The 20493-nt window shown below is 41.8% G+C and overlaps 1 protein-coding gene across 3 annotated transcripts in view; it reads right to left on the bottom strand.

Annotated features, from left to right (window-relative positions):
* The window catches only part of Ylpm1 (YLP motif containing 1), a 73491-nt gene extending 54521 nt beyond the window's left edge, over nucleotides 1–18970 (bottom strand). Inside the window, exons 1-3 of one of the 3 annotated variants that reach the window (XM_059279792.1) lie at nucleotides 17931–18970; nucleotides 1680–1916; nucleotides 641–820 (exon numbers count right to left, since the gene is read on the bottom strand). In XM_059279792.1, the coding sequence (XP_059135775.1) occupies nucleotides 641–820; nucleotides 1680–1916; nucleotides 17931–18797 (1284 nt within the window). In that variant the 5' untranslated portion in view covers nucleotides 18798–18970. The remainder of the gene's footprint in view (nucleotides 1–640; nucleotides 821–1679; nucleotides 1917–17930) is intronic. The other 2 variants (XM_059279791.1, XM_059279793.1) reach the window with 2 other exon arrangements.
* Nucleotides 18971–20493: the final 1523 nt, after the last annotated feature.

Below are 20493 nucleotides of genomic sequence, written 5' to 3'. Positions count from 1 at the left end.
ATCTTTTCAGCAATGATTGTTCTTCTTCCTTTGGGCTATTTAAATAATATCACACAACTGGAAAACTCAACCAAACCTTCAGGCAAATACCTATCTCAGCAATGAGTATTCTTCAAGATTTTAGTGTTCCTAAGGACTAAGGATCATTTTAAAGATTTGAAAATTAAAAAAAAAAATTGAAAATCCCTTACTATAATACAGACACAAGATTATACCTCAAATGTATAAGACAAATACCTAAGTCACTTTTTCACTTATGGTATATTGCTTAGGTGTGTGTGAGTTTGTGTGTTTGTTTATGTTTGTGTGTGTGTGTGTGTGTGTGTGTGTGAGATGATGGCCTTGGGCCTTTTGGTAAGTTATACGCTTCTGTTTTTTAGATATACCAGATTAATTTGTAGTTATGTGGAAATGAGTCTTAAAAGTCTTAGCAGCAGTACTCTAAGAGACCCATTCATTCTATCAAACACTCCCTCCTCAAGGGATTCAATCATAACACCTACCTTTTCCCATACCCTCAATAATATGAAACAGATACTTCTTTATCTACAGTTTTCATACTCAAATCTCTTTTAGGAGTAACAGATCCTTTGCTCATTCTTAAGACAGCTTCCTACGAGCTTATTTTGGAAACACTCACCTGTATATGTGGTGAATGCTGGATGACTTGCTGGTACTGCTGCAGGATCTGCTGTAACTGAGTATGCTTCTGCATTATTCCCTGATACTGAAAGCCAACTCGATGTTGCTGGTGCTGTTGCCAGTGTGCTGCTGCAGCCTGCAACTGTTTTAACCTAGCATCCTCTTCTGGGTCTTCAGACTAAAGGTAAGAGAAAACACAAATTTTTCTAAGTCATAAAACAGCAACCAAATCAATCAAGTCCATAATCCTGACAACCCAGGCTGACTACGAAAGTTATCCTACATTTAGACAAAATACAAAGTTCTATCTACAGTTACTATGGATGACAGGAAAAAGGAGGTTAAATGCCACAATCTTCACTAGAATAATAATTTCATTCTTCTTAAACAGGACAACCATTTCCCCAGCAGGAAGTGAATCTACAACTATAGTACTTTCCAACATATGAGAAACCCCTCCTTCCTTCCCTCTCTCCCTTTCTCTTCCTGTCACATTTTACCAGAGAACTACAATATAATTGTAGTTCAATAAAGTTGTGAGAACAACATTTGGACTAATGTGGGAACTCTCCACACCACAAGACACTACACTTTATGAGACAAAGATGGTCATTTTTAATGCTTCAACAACTTTAAGACAGCTACTACCTGAATATATCCATTCTGCAGATGAGTAAATCAGTAGAGAATGATTAGCCAGCCTGTCCAGAGTCACCACTGTTAAGTGGCAGTGTTTGGACAGTTGACTCTAAAAGCTAAAGTTCTAAACTATTGCCCTGTACCATAATTATGAATATACCTGGGCATCTTTCTTTTGTGCTGAGATACTCCAAAAGATACTTCAAAAGAGTATCTAATTCTTCACTTCAGTCAACCTCCCCAAAATCTCTTTGCTAACCCTGATTAGCTGACATCCGATTACTTTAAAAGTGGAATTTTACAGGTACCTGAACACATGAAAATATGTCCATTTATGACAAGTGTTCATAAACAAATCAGACAAAACTCAGATGACTGAATAAACACTACACAATTACCTGGGGTTCCTCAGGTGGGAGTGGAGGTGGTGCCTCTTCATTTGGAGGTGGTAATGGGGGCTCTTCAGCCGAAAGGGGCTCTGCCGTTTGACTGGTAGCAGGCACTGGAACGTCTTCTTTTATGGTTTCTGGTACATCCTTTGCTGTGACAGGACCCCTTTTGTGTCCTGGGAAATGCACTTTTGTCCTCTGCTGCAAACTAAGCAGGTGCTGTCGGTACCAATATTGTTGCTGTTCCTACAATACAAGCCATTTTTAAGAATTTTATTTTATTTATTCCATGTGTGTGTATTTGTGTGTGAGTATAAGCCTGCCACAGTGTATGGAAGTCAGAGGACAACTTTCAGGAGATAATTCTCTCCTGCTATGTAGGTCCCAGGGGATACAACTGAGGTCATCAAGCTTGACAACAAAGCACCTTCCCTGCCGAGCCATCTCTCTGGCTCATTTTAAAGAATGTTCATCGATAATCCAGAGCTACATTTATATGTGTTCATGTATCTAATGGAAAAACAAACAAAGCTGGACTGAAAAAGGCAAGTTAACAAGATAGAGAAAATTTTACGTTCTTTCCCCAAATTTGTAAATTTAAATGAAACCATACATCATAGTTAAGCATGCTTCTGGTTTTTCCCCTTCAATACTAAGTACAGAGCCTAGGGTTTTATGCAGGGCAGGCAAGTGTTCTACCGCTAAGCAACGGACCCAGATCTCATCTTACTCTTTTAGACAGACTCCCAGTAAATTGTCCAGATTGGCTTTGAACTTCGTCTGTAGCTCCAACAGCTCTGGAACTCATGATATTCCCAGCCCACCCCAGCCACAGTCTCCTGAGCAGCTGAGATTACAGGCTAGTACCCAGCTAACACATACTTAAAAACAACAACAAGAAAAAACATGTTTCTGGAGGCTGGAACAATTACGAGGACTGGGTTCAGTCCCCAGAACCCAGATGGTGGCTCACAACCGTCTCTAACTCCAGCTTCAGGGGATCTGATGCCTATTCTGACCTCCCTTCATACCAGGCACACACATGGTACACAGAGATCCAGGCAAACGACTGATACACATCAAATAAAATAAACAAATCTAAAACAATTAAAAACAAAGCAAACCTCCCAACCCTTCTGAGGCTGGGTATAGTGGCATACACCTTAAATCCCAGGAACCAGAGTTTGTGTCAGGTTGATGTCTGTGAGTCTGGGGCTAGCTAGAACCAGAGTCAAGACCCTGTCTTGAAAAGAATGGGCGTCTGTCAGTATGCACAGCTACTTGTTTGTAACCTGCCTTTAGCTTGCTTGGATTTACTCACAGGAATCTTCTAGTCTTTACTTTTCTCCAAATACCTATTTCTTTTAAACACACTGTATCACTAGTCTATTTATGCTCAGATACATACTATACATGAAAATATGTTTTTTTAAACTTTTTATTTATTTCAAAGTTTCTGATTTATTGTCCAAATTATACTGTAATTTAATTTTCTAGAAGAGACTATTTTGTCTTTTATTTTATTTACTGGTTTGTTTGTTTGTTTTTTGGTTTTTCAAAACAGCGTTTCTATGTGTAATAGCCCTAGCTGTCCTGGAACTCGTTTTGTAGACCAGGCTGGCCATGAACTCACAGAATCCACCTGCCTCTGCCTCCTGAGTGCTGGGATTAAAGATGTGGAACACCATACCCAGCTCATCTTTTATTTTTTTTGAGACAGGGTCTCTCACTGAGCTGAACCTTTTCCACTAGACTGGTTGGCCAGATATCACCTGCCTCCACTGTCCATCACTAAAGTTATAGGCAAGAGCAAACCACCTGGCTTTTACATGGGTGCTGGGGATCTGAACTCGGGTCTTCATGCTTCACAGAAGGCTCTTTGCCCTCATCTCTAACTTCTTTAAAGTACAATGAGAACTTTAGCATAGAGAAAAAAGTTAGAAAATAGATGGGCATGGTAGACCACACTTGCAATCCCAGAACTCCATAGGGTGGAGGCAAGAGGTACTCAGTGAGTATGAGGCCAGCCTATCTAACACAACAAAAACAAAGAGAGAAGAGGATGGGGTGATAGTTTAGTGTGTAAAATGTTTGCTATGCAAAATGAAGACCTGAGTTTGGATTCCTAGAACCCACAAAAAAAGGCAGGCATTGTGGTGCTGGTCTGTAACCTTAATGCTGGAAGGCAGAGACAGGAGGATCCCTGGAAGCTCACTGGCACATCAGTGTAATGAAAATTTCCAGCTCCAGGTTCAGTGAGAGACCCTGTCTCCAAAAAAAAAAAAAAAAAAAAAAAAAAAAAATCCCAATATGCCTCTGCACACGTGCACATACACACAGAAATAGAGAAAAAAATATTCTCAGTATTTGTAGATTCTGTATATGTGAATTTGTTGATCTGCTAAAATTTTTTCCAACCCCAATAATAATACCTAGTAAGCTTTCCCAGTCATTTTATAAACAGGTGAGTAACAGTGAAAAACCCGAGTGGCCTGACAGGTGTATTCCCAACTGAAGTAGAATAAGGCGGTATTCTGCCTTCTGGCTACAGGTCTTTTTCACAGTGTAGTTAGCACCAGAAATTCCAACAAATTTGTGTTAATTATTTTTTCCATTTAAAATGCCCCCCCCCATTAACTCAAAGAGGTGGACTAGCCCAGCCTGGTCTACAGTGAGACCCTGTCTCAAAAAACCAACCAACCAACCAACATAAATAAATAAATAAAAGTACAAAGCTCCCCAGTAATAATATGGAAGTGCTGTCCAGCATTCCTAAGAAAGCTGTGATTGCCCTTAGAAAGAAAAGGTATGTTCCATAAATTTCATTCAAGTAAGCACTACTGTTTACCAAGAGCTGAATGCTAATGAATCAACAATATCTACAAAATAAAGTGTCTTTAAAGAGAAAACACATATACATGGTTATATGTTGAAGAAAATATGCTCAGAAGTTCAGATTCACCTGTATTTTTCTTACAACAAAGGTTCAATATTCATTAATTCAGTGTTTGTGGTGACTTTAATTAATTAAAATTAACTTTTAAAAAAGTTCACTACTCAAATGAAAATCTTTATTATATAATCCCCATGGTTACAAGGCTACCTAAGGAAACACAGAAGCTATCATGACAATACACTGTGTGTGAAGGTACAAAACTGTAATGCCAGCACTCTAGATAACAGGAAGACAGGAGCCCAAAGTAATCCTCACCTACATAGTTTGGTAGAGGCCAGCCTGGGCTATATGGAACTCTGTCTCTCAAAAAACTTTAAAAAAAAAAAAAAAAAAAAAAACTTTTTTTTTTATAATCTGAAATTCACTAAACAACTACCCTGTATACTTTTATGATTAACATTAGTACATATTTGCCCTATTATTTTAAGGATGATTTTTATGAAAGAGATGTTGAATATCAAGCAAGCCAGAGTTACATGGTAAAGCCCTGTCTCAAAAAAAAGGGCACAATCTGCCTACCAATGGTTAAAAAACAGGCTCCAGAAAAACTGATAAATCCTTAAAATATGCTTATCAAAAGATTAAAAATGATAGGTAATGTTGATGTAAAAATTTGTCACAAAATTGTAGGATCAAGAGCCAGGGTGGTGGCCCACACTTTTAATCTCAGCCCTCAGGAGGCAGAAGAAAGCTTGAGTGTGAGACCAGCTTGGTGTACAAAGTGAATTCCAGGACTGCCAGCAATATACAGAAAGACCATGTCTCAAAAAATCATAAACAAACATTAAAAAAATATTTATATGCACACAAGATCGAAACCCAATCTAGCAGAGTGTGGTGGTGCATGCCTTTAATTTCAGCATCTAGGAGTCAGAGGTAGAAAGATCTGTGAGTGAGTTTGAGGGGAGTCATGTCTACATGTGAAGTTCCAGGCCTCTCTGTGACACACTGAGACTCTGTGGAGTCAGGTCTACATGTGAAGTTCCAGGCCTCTCTGTGACACACTGAGACTCTGTGGAGTCAGGTCTACATGTTAAGTTCCAGGCCTCTCTGTGGTCTCAGAGGGGAAAAAACACAACCCAACCTTCGGTAGTAATGGTGGTGGGGGTGTTGCCATAGGCTTTTAATCCCAGCACTTGGGAGGCAGAGGCAGGTGGATCTCTGTGAATGAGGCCAGCCTGGTCTACAGAGTGAGTTCCAGGACAGCAGGGCTACACAGAGAAACCTTGTCTTGAAAACAAACAAACAAACAACAAAAAAAACTCACTTAATACTTTATTCTTTGTTCATTCTAAAACTCAGATACAATTTCAATTTATAAAACCTAATACAAACAATCTATTGTCATAATTTTGAGCTTTATTTCTCTAGACTGAACCAGAATACTTTTTTTTTTTTTCTTTTTTGGTTGTTTTGAAACACGGCCTCACTATGCAACCCTGGCTGTACTGGAACTTCCCGTGTAGACCAGGTTGGCTTTGACCTCAGAGATCCACCTGTCTATTTTCTGATTACTACAATTAAAGGTGTGTACTACCACATCCAGCTATCAGATAATTTTTTCTTTTTTTAACAAACTTTTGTTCTCTGTGTCAATGGGTTAATTTTATATGCTCACTTTCCTTGTTTTTTGACAGGCTCTCTACATAGCCCTAGCTATCTTGGAACTCAACAGAGAAAGAGATCTACCAGCTTCTGCTTCCCAGTGCTAGGATTAAAGGTGTGCAACACCATGCCTGGCTACATGCTCACTTTCTAATCCAATTATCTTGGAAGAACAATAGTTCCTATATTGTTAATATTTTATTGTATAATGTCTCCCAATTTTCCATATGCAAAGAGATGTATAATATATATTCCCCCCAACTAGACTGATTTGTTATCTGTTCACTCACACAGCATAATTTTCTTGGGGAAAAGATATTTATTTTTGTTCTGTTTTGTTTTTCTTTTGAGACAGGGTCTCACTGTGTGGCTTTGATTGGCCTAGAACTCACTGCATAATCAGGCTATCTTTGAACTCACAAAGATCTGCCTGCCTCTGTTTCCCAAGTGCTAGGATTAAAGGCATGGGCCATGTCCAAATCTTCTGCTATTTTTATCTAGTCTTCTAACTTCAGCAAAGTGCTAGAGCACATGATGGGATATCAGTAAGTGATATTGAGATACTGATGGCCATAAGCCATATTTGACCTGAAACTTTTCTAATTTATTGGCAAGAATAAATCCTATCTCACTAACTCTATTTTGGCTCTTATTATCATACAGATAAGCCTCAGTTCCCTGAACAAGATTATTTTTACTATTCAACATTAAAAAAGTGTGGTGGTGCCGGGCGGTGGTGGCACACGCCTTTAATCCCAGCACTCGGGAGGCAGAGCCAGGCGGATCTCTGTGAGTTCGAGGCCAGCCTGGGCTACCAAGTGAGTTCCAGGAAAGGTGCAAAGCTACACAGAGAAACCCTGTCTCGAAAAACAAAACAAAACAAACAAACAAAAAAAGTGTGGTGGCACACACCTTTAACCCAGAGTTTGGTAGACAAAGGTAGGCAATGAGTTCCAGGCCACTCTGATCTGCATACCCCAGTCCAGGCCAGCCAAAGCTACATAGTCAGACCCTGTCTCAAAAATAATACTAATAAAAAATAAAACTCATTAATAAGTAGGGCGTGGAGGCACATGCCTTTAATGCCAGCACTCAGCAGGCAGAGGCAGGTGGATCTCTGTGAGTTCCAGAGTTCTAGGACAAGCCACAGCTGTTACATAGAGAAACTCTGTCTTGAAAAACAAATAAACAAAAAAATAACTCAGCAATATTGTAATATTAAGTCATTTACAGCCAGGTATGGTAACAAATGCACTTGGGAGACAGAGACAAGAGGATCAGGAGTTCAAGGTCATCTTTACTACATAGTAAGTTCAATACCAGCATAAGCTACATGAATCCTTATTTCAGAAAAACAAGAGAAAGAAAAAAGAAGTCAGTTTCCTCTATTTAAGAAAATACTGGCTGGGCGGTGATTGCGCATGCCTTTAATCCCAGCACTCGGGAGGCAGAGGGGAAGGATCTCTGTAAGTTTGAGGCCAGCCTGGGCTACAGAGTGAGATCCAGGACAGGCTCCAAAACTACACAGAGGGGGGAAAAAAAAAAAAAAAAGAAAACACTGAAAATATAAATAGGTTCATCATTCATCTCAAAAAACAAATTCAGGGACTTTTAATGTAGCTCATCAGTTGATAGAGTATTTGCTTGCCAAGTATGTATTAAGTTCTGAGTTCTATTTCCAGCATGGAATAAAACCAAGAAGGTAGACCAAGAGGGTACATGCCTATGACCTTGGCACTCAGGAAGTGGAAGCAGAAGGATATAAAGTTCAAGGTCATGAGACAGTAAATAGGGTAAAGGTGCTTCCTGATCAAAAGCCTAGTTACTTAAGTTTGATTCCAGGAACCTGTATATAACAGAAGGAAAGAACTGGCTCCACTAAAGACTTTCAAATTCCACATGCACCACAGCATAGCACACGTGCCCATATCCAGGCACACACACAGACACAAGTTCAAGGTCATATGTTCAAGCTTAATAGCTAGTTCAAGGCTAGACAGGTCTACACGGAGAATCTGTAACAAATGGGGGGTGGGGGAGCTAGAGAGAGTGCTAGTGGTTAAGAGTACTAGTTACTCTTCCAGAAGACCTGGATTCAGTTCCCAGTACCCACATGGTGGCCCATAACCATCTATAACTCCAGTTCCAAGGTTTCTGATACCCTCTTCTGGCTTCTATGAACACCTGGCATGCACATGGTTCACAGACATACATGCGGCCAAAATATCCATACACATAAAATAATATTTCTTAAAAAGGACAAAGACATGAAAAAGCAAAGCAACTGAAACCAAGGACACTCTTCACTTTTATTTGAGAGAAATTGGCCTCAAACTCTTTCCTGTCTCCTGATATTGGCATTGGAGCCTGGGCTGCCATGTGTGGCTATTTCAGTTGCTTAGAGCATCACAAAAAGACACAAAGATGAGCTGTGCAGTGGTGGCTCGCACCTTTAATCCCAGCACTTGGGAGGCAGAGGCAGGTGAATCTCTGTGAGTTCGAGGCCATCCAGGTCTACAGAGTGAGTTCCAGGACAGCCAAGGCTATACAGAGAAACCCTGTCTCGAAAAACCAAAAAAGATACAAAGATGCCAACTCTTTCACAAGTTAAAAGATAGTAGCTATAAACAGGAAGATTTATAGATATAATCACTGCATCCCCTGTGATCCGTGTGTGTGTGTGTGTGTGTGTGTGTGTGTGTGTGTGTGTGTTAGCTAGGAGTTAATTGTCAGATACCTTATTCAATCTTTCTCCACTTTATTTTTGAAACAGGGTCTCTCACTGAACCTGGAGCAAGCCAATTCTACTTAAGCTGTGTCTGGCTGGCTGGCTAGCAAGCCTGGGATCTTCCTGTAGATTCTGACTCTTCAGTATCAGTATCTGCTTAGATTACTGGTGTCTACCACATTGGCTTTTATATGGATGCTGGAAAAAGGTTCTTGTGCTTTATCTACTAATCCATCTGCCCATGGCACAGGTCTAGATTCTTTAATAAAGAATCCAACCTCTTCTTATGCCTCCCATCTTTATCTTAGATCCAACCCAGTATATAAGCCTTGTTAGGTTTGTTGTTGATTCACTGACAGTATGCTTTGTAGGTCATTTTCTATTTATTATGAACCCCATAAGCAAGAAACAAAACTAATTCAATCTTACCATTAGGCTTCAGCATGTTTCTGAAACTCTATAATGAGTAAGGTTGACATCACTCAGAAATGTCCTCAGTGACCTCAAGAGAATAGCGATTACCTCTCTTTTAGAAAGGAAAAGGCATGTCTGAACTTGCTAACAATAGACTAGGAGCCAGTTGTTCTGAATGTCCCAGCATATAAGATAATTTCATATCTTATGGGATGTTGGTTTACAGATGGAAGAAAATAATAGCATATATTACTTTTAAGAGACTGGATGGGGACCAGAAAGATGATGGTTCAGCAAATAAAGCACTTACTGTGGAAACAGAAGGGCCTGCATTTTGATTCCCAGCACCCATGTAAATACAGTTGGGCATGATAACTCACCTATGATCCCAGCACTTGAGAAACAAAGAACAAGCTAGGTAGCTAGACTAGCCAAATCAGAGAGTTCTGGGTTCAGTAAGAGATCCTGCCTCTAAATAGATATGTTGTGGACAACAACTGAAGAAGACACCCAACTGCTGGCCTCCACAGCACATGAACACATGTGCACACACACTACCACCACCACCACCATTCAACACAAAGAGACTCACTGAAGGGATCTGAGACATAAAGAACTCTAGAACTATTTGCCACAAATACCGTTACTAATAAAGACACTAATTTATTCAGGCAGCACTTACTGACTACCTGCTTCTGGCACAGGAATAAAACAGAGGACTAAATGATTTTGTAGGGAAGGATATGTTACAAAGTGTGTCTGCATGCAACATTTTAAAGACTAATACTGTAAAGTTACTATCTCTGTCTAGGTTATTACCAACGTCTGAAATAATGACTATTGTCTGTGTAGATCTTAAAACGAGGGGAGAAAAATCTGCATATTCAATCAGATATCTACTTTTGAAAATGATTTAAAATGACCACTTTTAATATCATTAAGGTTCACATTCTCCCTTAGGAACTAAGGTCACCAGGTAAATTTAGTTTCGATTTTTAAAAAGAAGAATGCTCCTTTACTTCATCACTTTCTCCAGTTCCTGCCCTCATTCTCTCTTGCTCCCCTTGAGTTAAAAACTTCTTGAAAGAATTGTCTATACTCACCATCCCCATCCTCACCTTCCATCACTCCTCAAATCAATGCAATATGGCTTCAGTCACTATGAAACTGCTCCTGCCAAGGTCAACAATAACCTACATGTCAGTAAGGAGAAAAGATAAACTCAAAATCTTTATTTTGCTTGACCTCTTGGCAGTACTTGACACATCTGGCTACTCTTTGCTCCAGGAAGTGTGTCCTTTCACAATCTATATCACTGCTGTCTTGATTTTCTATCTACCTCATTTGGTCTTTCCTCCACTGGTTATTTGGATTGTGTGATTCTGAGGCTAGCAACAATGTTCTTTAACTACCATTCTTATTCTACATACACACTCCCCAGAGGAGCTTATCTACTAATATATCTTATAATATGAATATAACTTAGGTAAGTGGTACTATTAACCACTCAACAGCCCACCCCTCAGCCCACAAATCCTTGATGTCTCCCCTTGCTATGACTACTCGAGTAACCTCCAACTGGATAGATTCTAGCAGCTAAACATGTCTTCAGTCTTTCCACTTCTTTTCATCTCCACTAATACCATCCATATCCAAGCTACTATTATCTCTTGCCTGGATTACGTAACAATTATTTATCCTAAATCGTTCTTTTGTTCCTCAATTTCCCTCTCCACACTGAAACCAGGGCAAGTTTTCAAAAATGCTAATCCAGGGGCTATAGAGATGGCTCAAAAGTTAAGAGCACTTGTTGCACTTGCAGAGGACCTGGATTCGGTTTTCAGCATCCACATGATGACCAACAACTAAGGGTAACTCCAGTTCTAAAGAATCTGACGTCCAGTTCTGGCCTCTGCAGGCTGTGCATGCATGTGATACACAGGCATGCAGACAAAACGCCTATACACATAAAAATAAAATAAATCTGTTTTTAAAATGGCAGAGCTAGAGGGATAACTCAGTGGTTAAGAGCACTGGCTGCTCTTGCAGTGGAACCAGGTTCAGTTCCTAGCACCCACATGATGGCTTACAACCATCTATAACTCCAGGTACAGGAAATCTAATGCCCTCTTCTGGCTCCACAGGAGCCAAGCATACAGGTGGTACACACATACACACACAGGCAAAACATCTGTACACATAAAATAAAAATTAATTTTAGCCGGGCGGTGGTGGCGCACGCCTTTAATCCCAGCACTCGGGAGGCAGAGCCAGGCGGATCTCTGTGAGTTCGAGGCCAGCCTGGACTACCAAGTGAGTTCCAGGAAAGGCGCAAAGCTACACAGAGAAACCCTGTCTCGAAAACCAAAAAAAAAATAATAATAATTTTAAAAAGCTCTAAATGCCAATATAGGATGGGAGGTGCAGCTCAGTGGTACAGTGCCTGCCTAGCATGTTTATGCACCACTAAAATAAAATGATCATTGCATCACACTTGCCTATATAAAATCCCTCAATGGCTAAACACTGTCTTTGAAATAAAATCTTCAAAGTGTTTCCCCCTATCTATTACATGCCTTCTGAACCTGTGCTGTCAGAAATCCTTACTAAACTTGTTTTTGGATAATTCCTGCCTACTTCTTAGATTTCACTTATATGCCTTTTTTTTTTTTTTTTTTTTTTTTAAAGACAGGATCTCATGGAGCCCAAGCTGGCCTCAAGCTCTCTATGTTATAGAAACTAGCCTTGAACTCTGATCCTCCTGATTACTAGAGAAAGGGGTATGCCACCAGGCCTAATTAAATATTACTTTATAAAGGTGGTCTCTTTAGCTAGGCTAGAGCTCCCAGACACAGTCAGTTACTTAAAAGATATCTGTTCTTCATTTCCAACATGTACAGAGCACTGTGAATACAATAGCATGTATGTTTGTTAGTACACGACTGAAATTCCAATTCTCAAGAAGACAGAAGGATCTAGAGTTCACTGTCTCAAAAGCATCAAAATAACAACAATAATAAAAAAAAATTTTTTTGTTTGGTTTTCTTTTTTTTTTTTTTATGCCGAATACCGTGGTTTGGTTTTTCAATACAGGGTTTCTGAGTAGCCCTGGCTGTCCTGGAACTCACTTTGTAGACCAGGTTGGCCTCGAACCCAGAGATCTATCTGCCTCTGCCTCCCAAGTGCTGGAATTAAAGGCATGCCACTCACTACTGCCAGGCAATAAAAACTTTTAAACCTCACCTTTTCTATTAGTTTCTTATAGAATAGTCTAGTTATTTTATACGTTCTAATCCCATGGCACCCTGTATTTCTGTTTACTTACTAGAATAAAAACCCACTGACACCAAGTACCATGCCTATATTGTTTACCATTTTATCTAGAGTACTAAGCACAGTAGTTCACATTAAACGACACCTCTATAAACTATACTCAATGTCAACACTTTACATGAGTTATTTGGAGAATGAAAGAAATAAAACCACAACTCATTAAAAAGACTATACATCATAACTACTCAACCTATTAACACAGAAAAGTTAATTCGTCAGAAAGAATAGTCCATTAAATCATCAACGCTTTACTCTGGTATCTAGAAAATAAATGGGAAAACAGCAAAGTGTTTGTTCGTATACTAACTGTATTTCCAATCAAATAGTTCTAGTTCACAAGTGAAAGTTTTCTTCACATAATTCCCTACACTAAGTTAAGAAGAAACTGCAGCCGAAGAAACTGCAGCCAGCGGTGGCGCACGCCTTTAATCCCAGCACTCGGGAGGCAGAGCCAGGCGGATCTCTGTGAGTTCGAGGCCAGCCTGGGCTACCAAGTGAGTTCCAGGAAAGGTGCAAAGCTACACAGAGAAACCCTGTCTCAAAAAACCAAAAAAAAAAGAAAGAAAAAAGAAATTGCAGAGGGAATTTAAAATTCCACCGCTGAAAACTCCAGTGAAACAATAGACTCATGTGGAGACCATCAATGGGTGAGTCACTAGATGAAACACTAGATGCTAGACTGACAGAAGCTTCACAGTGAGGGACCAGACTGTCCCCACCTAAACACTGATCAAGCTCAGCATCAGAACACTGGGACAAGCAGGCCCTCGAGATGGGTACAAATACACATCACACAACACCTATGTACTATACTCTGCAAATAACAATTTTGAACTTCAGTCTACTTACTGTTTTAGAGCTAATTTATAAAAAAAAAGAAATAGAGGACTCAGATCAAGTAAAATGACACAATAAGACAGAAGAAGAAGCAGAATGTAGGATGTTCTAGAGAATAACAATTCCTTCCTCAAATTTAGGGGCTCATGGTAAAAAAAAAATAGGAAACCTTGATCTAGATCAGGGGTTCTCAAAGAAGGATGGCTCTTCCCTCTAGAACTTACGGTGATGTATCTTGAGATGTCTAAGACCATTTCTGGCTCTCAAAACTGGGAGGCTACTACTGGCATCTAGTGGGCCATTGTTAGAGACATCAGTAACCATCCTGCAATGAACAGGACAAACATCTCTCAACCAAAAGGTCCCCAATGTTTATAGTGCTGAGACTGAGAAACCCTAATCTATACAGTAAGGATCTTCTATTTATCCTATGTTGGATCTTAATCTGAACAAATCAACAAAATATAACTGAGACAATTTGGAGAAATTTAACAAGGAATTCCTTTGAATTCTGCTGGAATGAGAGAGGGAAATCGAAAGGGACTAAGTGTTAGATGGTACAAAAAGACTTACACTTTTATAATGTGCTTAACCTAAAAAAGGTCTTGGGCTGGGCAGTGGGGGCACACGCCTTTAATCCCAGCAGCACCTGGGAGGCAGAGCCAGGTGAATCTCTGTGAGTCCAAGGCCAGCCTGGTCTACAGAGTGAGATCCAGGACAGGCACCAAAACTACACAGAGAAACTCTGCTTTGAAAAACAAACAAACAAACAAACAAACAAACGGTTTTGGCCCAAGCACGATGATGTATGCCTTTAAAATAAACAGAAGCAGACAAATCTCTGTAAGCTGGAGACCAGCCTAGTCTTCATAGCAAGTTCCATGTCTGCCAAGGCTATAAAGTGAGGCTCCATTTTATTTTTTAAGAAATGAAAGGCTGCCCCCACCCCCTTCTTTTCTTTCTTTTTAAAGCTAGGTACCTGAGGCCAGAGAGATGGCTCAGCAGGTAAAGGTGCTTGCTGCCAAGACTGAAGACCTTTGAGAGAGCTGGACACCCACAACTTGTCCACTGATCTCCACATGCACACAGCAGCATACCTGCACCCCTCCATCCCTGCCACATATACACAATAAATAAATAAATAAAATGTAATGTTTTTGCTGGGCAATGGTGGCACATGCCTTTAATCCCAGCACTTGAGAGGCAGAAGCAGTTGGATCTCTGTGAGTTCGAGGACAGTCTGGTCTGCAAAGCAGGTTCCCATCACAGCCAGGGCTTTTACACAGAGAAACCCTGTCTCAAAACAACAACAACAAACCAATCAACCAAAAAAAAAAAAAAAAAAAAATGTAGAAACACGGGAGATGAGGATGTAGCTTTGTAGCAGAATACTCAATTAGCATGCACAAAGCCTTAGGGCTTGATCCCAGTATGAAGAAAAAATGATTAAATGGCATAAGATGTAAGATTTACTTTAAAATGTTTTAAAGACTACATCAAAATTGTAATAGCTATTTAAATGATGGGTATTCATGATATTTTCTCTACTTAATGTTTAAATCTTTCACCATAAAACAGAATTTTATGGGCAGCAGGTAAAAGCACATGACAAGCCATCCTAATGACCTAAGTTGAAATCCCTTGAACCCCAACTAACTCCCCAAAACTCCTCTCATCTCCTGACCTCCATATGCACACTGTGGCATGTACAGATGCACACTCACATCATATACAATAGTAATAAATTTAATGACATGCCAGGCAGTGGTGGCGCATACCTTTAATCCCAGCACTCAGGAGGCAGAGCCAGGTGGATCTCTGTGAGTTCAAGGCCAGCCTGGGCTACAAAGGAGATCCAGGACTGGCACCAAAACTACACAGAGAAACCCTGTCTTGAAAAAATCAAAACAAAACAAAACAAAACTCCCCAAAATGACATTTCCAACAATAAAATATGAATGGAAAATATTCAGAAACATACAATGTTTATCACCTAATAAACCAAGTATCTCTCTCTCTTTTTGTTTTTGTTTTTGTTTTTTGTTTTTTGAGGGTTTCTTTGCATAGCCTTGGCTATCCTAGAACTCATGCATAGACCAGGCTGGCCTTGAACTCAGAGATACACCTGACTCTGCCTCCTGAGTGCTGGGACTAAAGGCGTGCATCAACACCCAGCATGATAACTATTGAATTTTATTCAACAAATCTTTATAGTGGGTCTACAAATTGGAAGGCACTGTCCTAGGTGCTGCAGAGGACTAAGATGAGCACAGCAAAGGCCTTATAATTTGAAAGACTGAACCAAATCACATGGCTTATAGAGACTCTGAATTTTGAGATGTGCCTAGGAAGTATTCAATTTAAAGGGAAGAGAGAAGTTAAGGACATTGGGATAAACTCCATAGAGTTAAGAAAGCCAAGGACATGCAAAACACCCCACTCCCTGCATCACAGGCTGGCTTTGAACTTACTTTGTAGCCTGGATGGCCTTGAACTCCTGATCCTCCTGGCCTTTGCCTCCTGAGCGCTAGAATTTCAGTTTATGCAGTGCTAGGAATATAATCCAGGGCTTCAAGAATGCTAAGCAAGCATTCAACCAAGTGAGTTGTAGCCCTAGCCAACGACAAGGCCCTTCTAGACCTGGTCTACACCCAGACCTCAAACTTCCATTACTTCCTGTCACTCAGCAAGAATCAGAAGCACCGAATGTCACAGCACTGACAGAAGTTCATTTCAGATGAGGCAGAAAGCCAAAAGCAGTGTTCACAGTAAGTACTTACGTTAAATCTGACACAACACAGAGCTGGAGGTGTAGTTGAATGGCAGAGCACTTGACTAGCATACCCAAGGCGTTGAGTCCAATCCCAAGCACAACAAGCCAAACAGACAGGCTGGTCTACGATATATTATATAGCCCAGGCTGGCCTCAAACTTGCAACCCTCCTGCCTCAATATCCCAAGTACTAGGATTACAGATCTGTGCCACTGTGTCTAGCAAGAGAGTGGAAATTCTATCCCTAAGGGGACAATGTGGAAGAACCAACTGAGAGCTAGTACACACTTGATGTAAGACAGTAAAACCAAGCATCCTACTGTTCTATCAGTGTCCCCTAGGCAGAGCTTGTATCTCTTCAATACCAAACCACTGTAAAATTCAAGTAAGGTACACTTATCTCTTGGAATCTTATACACAACCCTGAGCTTGCATGCCACTAGACTCTCTTTTTCCCCTAGTCAATTTATGGTAACGAGTACTTACTGTGTTTTCCAAATAGAGCAGATGATCTATTCCCATGTATTTATTTTTGAGACAGGGTCTCACTATGTAGCCCTGGCTGACCCCAAGCTCTCCATCCTCTTGCTTCTGTCGCCCAAATGTTGGAATGTAGGCACGGTTTACCATGCCCAGCTTCTCTCCCCTTTTTCTTCCCTCCTTGCTCCTGCAACCCAGGTCAATCTCTTACTGTTCTGTGGAAAGCACATCTTCAAAGAGCTGTCTTAAAGGTATGGCTCTCAAAGGAACAGCTATCACAAAACTTTTTTTTAAACCTCAGCCAAATTCCAAGGCTACTGTTTTGGAGTGACTGGTAACAACAATGAAATGCAGCAAATTGACCATATGTTAAAATTATCTTTAAGAGTTGGCGATGTATGAATCAATTCCTAAAATATACCAACTGATCCTCAGAGGATCAAGTATCTAGAGACCTATGTAGTCCACATGATCTTGCAACACCAATTGGGATGCTCATGATGAGACAGACTTGCATCTTTCTTGTGCTGAAAACTCGATTCTGGAAACTGACAGCTATCTCTGGACCCCCTGCATGTTTTGTTTGTTCTAAGAAATTAACTGGTCATAATTTATATGCATTTAAACATCCATCAACCCTTTTTTTTTTTTTTTTTTTTTTTGGTTTTTCAAGACTGGGTTTCTCTGTGCAGCTTTGGCACCTTTCCTGCGTCTCCCTCTGTAGACCAGGCTGGCCTCGAACTCACAGAGATCCTCCTGCCTCTGCCACCGGAGTGCTGGGATCAAAGGCGTGCGCCACCGCCGCCCAGCTTTAAAAGCAATTTTAAAACAAAGCTCTTTGCAATAAGTCTAGAATGCAGGTCAAAGAAAACCAAGGCATACATCTGAGAGATAAATCTCGTGCCAACCCACCACTCTTCAAGAGTCTAGTAATATCTTTACTGTTCTTTTAGTAATCCACAGTTAATTAAAAGCCTCGCTTTCAGGCCCGACTCTTAAGGAATCTTTTGTAGTATGAATGAGCCAGTTGTTGTGTGCTGGAATTAGGACAGGTGCTAGCCGGTTAAAGCCCCAAGGCCTGCTCAAATAAGGCCTCCTAAGTGGAAGGTTCGACTCCGGCAGGTGATTTCTTACCTGTGGAGTCATTGTAGAGGGATCTGGCTCAGGAGCAGCTTGTTTCTGTTCAGCACTCTTGTTCTTGGCCCCACTCTCCAAAGGCTCTTGATGGACAGTTGTTTTATTCCCAGAAGGGATGGACGGTGGTGGAAGTAGTTGGGGTTTAGAATGGCCCTGGGAGGAGCGGGAAGGAGATGCCTGAGAAGGGGGTAAGTAGGGCTGGGAATGGCTCAAATAAGATTGCGAGGAGGAAGAGGAGGAAGAATAAGAAGGGGTGGGCGCTAGGTAGGGTTGGGAAGGTGGGGACTGTGAAGGGGACGGCTGAGCGGGAGGCAGGTAGGGCTGAGCTGAGGAAGGAGGGTAGTACGAGGGTGGTGGCTGAGGTGGAGGCATGTACGTCTGCGACGGGGGCATATAGGCTCCTGGAGGTACAGGGGGAGATTCAGGAGGGGACTCCAGCTCCATTGGAACCAAACCAGGAGGTCCATCTCGTTGGTGGTGGAGTATCTGGTGTTTGTACTGCTGCTGCTTCTGATAGCTGATGGCCGGCCCAGGTGGCGGGGGCATCGGTGGAGGCGGCGGCTGCCAGTCTCCGTAGCCGCCCCCCGGCATCACCGGCGGGGGTGGCATCGGAGGCGGAGGAAGGTGGTGGGGTTGGAGCACGCACTGCATTTGTTCCTGGTGCATCTGCTGCAGCTGCTGGAGCTGCGCCAAGTGCTGCTCTCGGAAGCTCATGAAGCCCGAAGAGGAAGGGGCCGCGGGGGCCGTCGAACTGGAGTACCCGGGCCCCGGCGAGGCCTCAGGAAGCGCCACCGGCGGCGGTGGCGGGACCGGCGGCGGCGGATAGTGGCTGTTCCCGCCATACCGGCCCCAATTCGGGTACATATCGGAAACGAAGGCGCGGAGCTCGTCCCGGCGCCGTTACTCGTCGCAACCGACCTCCAGGAGCAGCGGCGGTGACGGGGACAGCCGGAACTCGCGGCGCCTACAGGCCGCGGAGCGTGTGAACGGAGCGCGCCAGTGCGCCGGCGCTACGGCGCTAGGCCCGCGGTAGGGAAGGCGGGGACCGTGCTGAGGCGACTGCGCCTGCGCAGTAGCACCGAGAGGAGAACAAAGGCCAGCTAGAGGGGACCTGTACGCCGCTACTCGCTGTTGCCGCCTTCCTTCAGGTTCGGAAAATGTAGGCGGGAATAGAACGTTGTCATAGAACCGAGAAACCATAGAGTCTCACAGCCAAAAGAAGTGGTAGAGATCCTATCGCCCTTCTGGTTCAGTTTTGATTGGGGGGGGGGGGGAGGTAAGACTCCATTCACATTAGCAGCAAGAACATAAAACAAGAGGGAATAAAACTTCTAGTTAGGAAAAAAATCTAGAAATTATATGAAGAAAACTGCAGAATCATACCTGAGAATAAAATTCAACTTGAAATAATGGAGAGGCTTACAGTAATCCTGAGTATAAAAAAAAAAAAAAAAAAAAAAAGAGAGAGGAAATTTTGGAAAAGTGACACTTCTTCCAAGTGTAATAAATTTAACTCAGTCAACCCACTGTCTGACTAGGAACAATAGTATGAAGAATGGAAATGGATTCTGAAGGAAGAATGTGAAAATGGCCTGATTCTTTCCTTCAGGTAACATCTATAGGTACAGTAAAATAAAAGAAATGGAATTGTTTGGATTTTTTTTTTTTTAATTTTTAGTTTTTCAAAGCAAGGAACTCACTTGGTAGACCAGGTTGGCTTTGAACTCACAGAGATCTTCCTGCCTCTGCCTCCCGAGTGCGGGGATAAAAGGCCTGTGACACCACACACGGTTTAGATTGATTTTTTTTTTTTTTTTTTTTTTTTTGCAAGACAGGGTTTCTCTGTGTAGCCCTGGCTGTCCTGGAACTCACTCTGTAGGCCAGGCTGGCCTTCAACTCAAAAATATGCCCGCCTCTGCCTCCCGATTTATGCTGGGATTTAAAGCGTGCCCCACCACACCCCAACCTAGATTGAATCTTTTAACAGGTAAAAATGTCTTGCTAAACCGGGTGGTGGTGGTGCACGTCTTTAATCCCATCACTTGGGAGGCAGAGGCAGGAGGATCTCTGTGAGTTCGAGGCCAGCCTGGTCTCCAAAGTGAGTTCCAGGAAAGGCGCAAAGCTACACAGAGAAACCCTGTCTCAAAAACACAAAAATTAAATTAAAAAATAAATAGATAAATACAAACCCCAAAACTATTGGAATCTAAGCACTCACTTCTCTGCTTCTTCACTGCTCCCTCATGTTCCTGCTACAATGCAGTCTGTACAGACTATACCTAGAAAGCATGGAGCAAAAGAAAGCCTTCCTTCCATAAGTCACTTTTGTCACAACAGTGAGAACAGTCACCTAACACCTAACTACAGTTAGGTGACTCAGAACTTGCTCTTGGAGGGGAGAGTGAGACCCTGGAGCTTCCTTTTTCTTTGCTTCTTGGCTGCCACAAGAGAACAGGCCTTCTTTGCTACATACTCCCAACATACTGTACCACCACAGACCCAAAGCAGCAGGGCCCGGTGACCATGGGATGGAACCTCTGAAACTGAGTCAAAGTAACTC

The sequence above is a fragment of the Peromyscus eremicus genome, chromosome 14 (assembly GCF_949786415.1).
Source record: "Peromyscus eremicus chromosome 14, PerEre_H2_v1, whole genome shotgun sequence".
In the NCBI taxonomy this organism is placed as follows: Eukaryota; Metazoa; Chordata; class Mammalia; order Rodentia; family Cricetidae; genus Peromyscus; species Peromyscus eremicus.
This window is presented reverse-complemented; position numbering and strand designations above follow the sequence as displayed.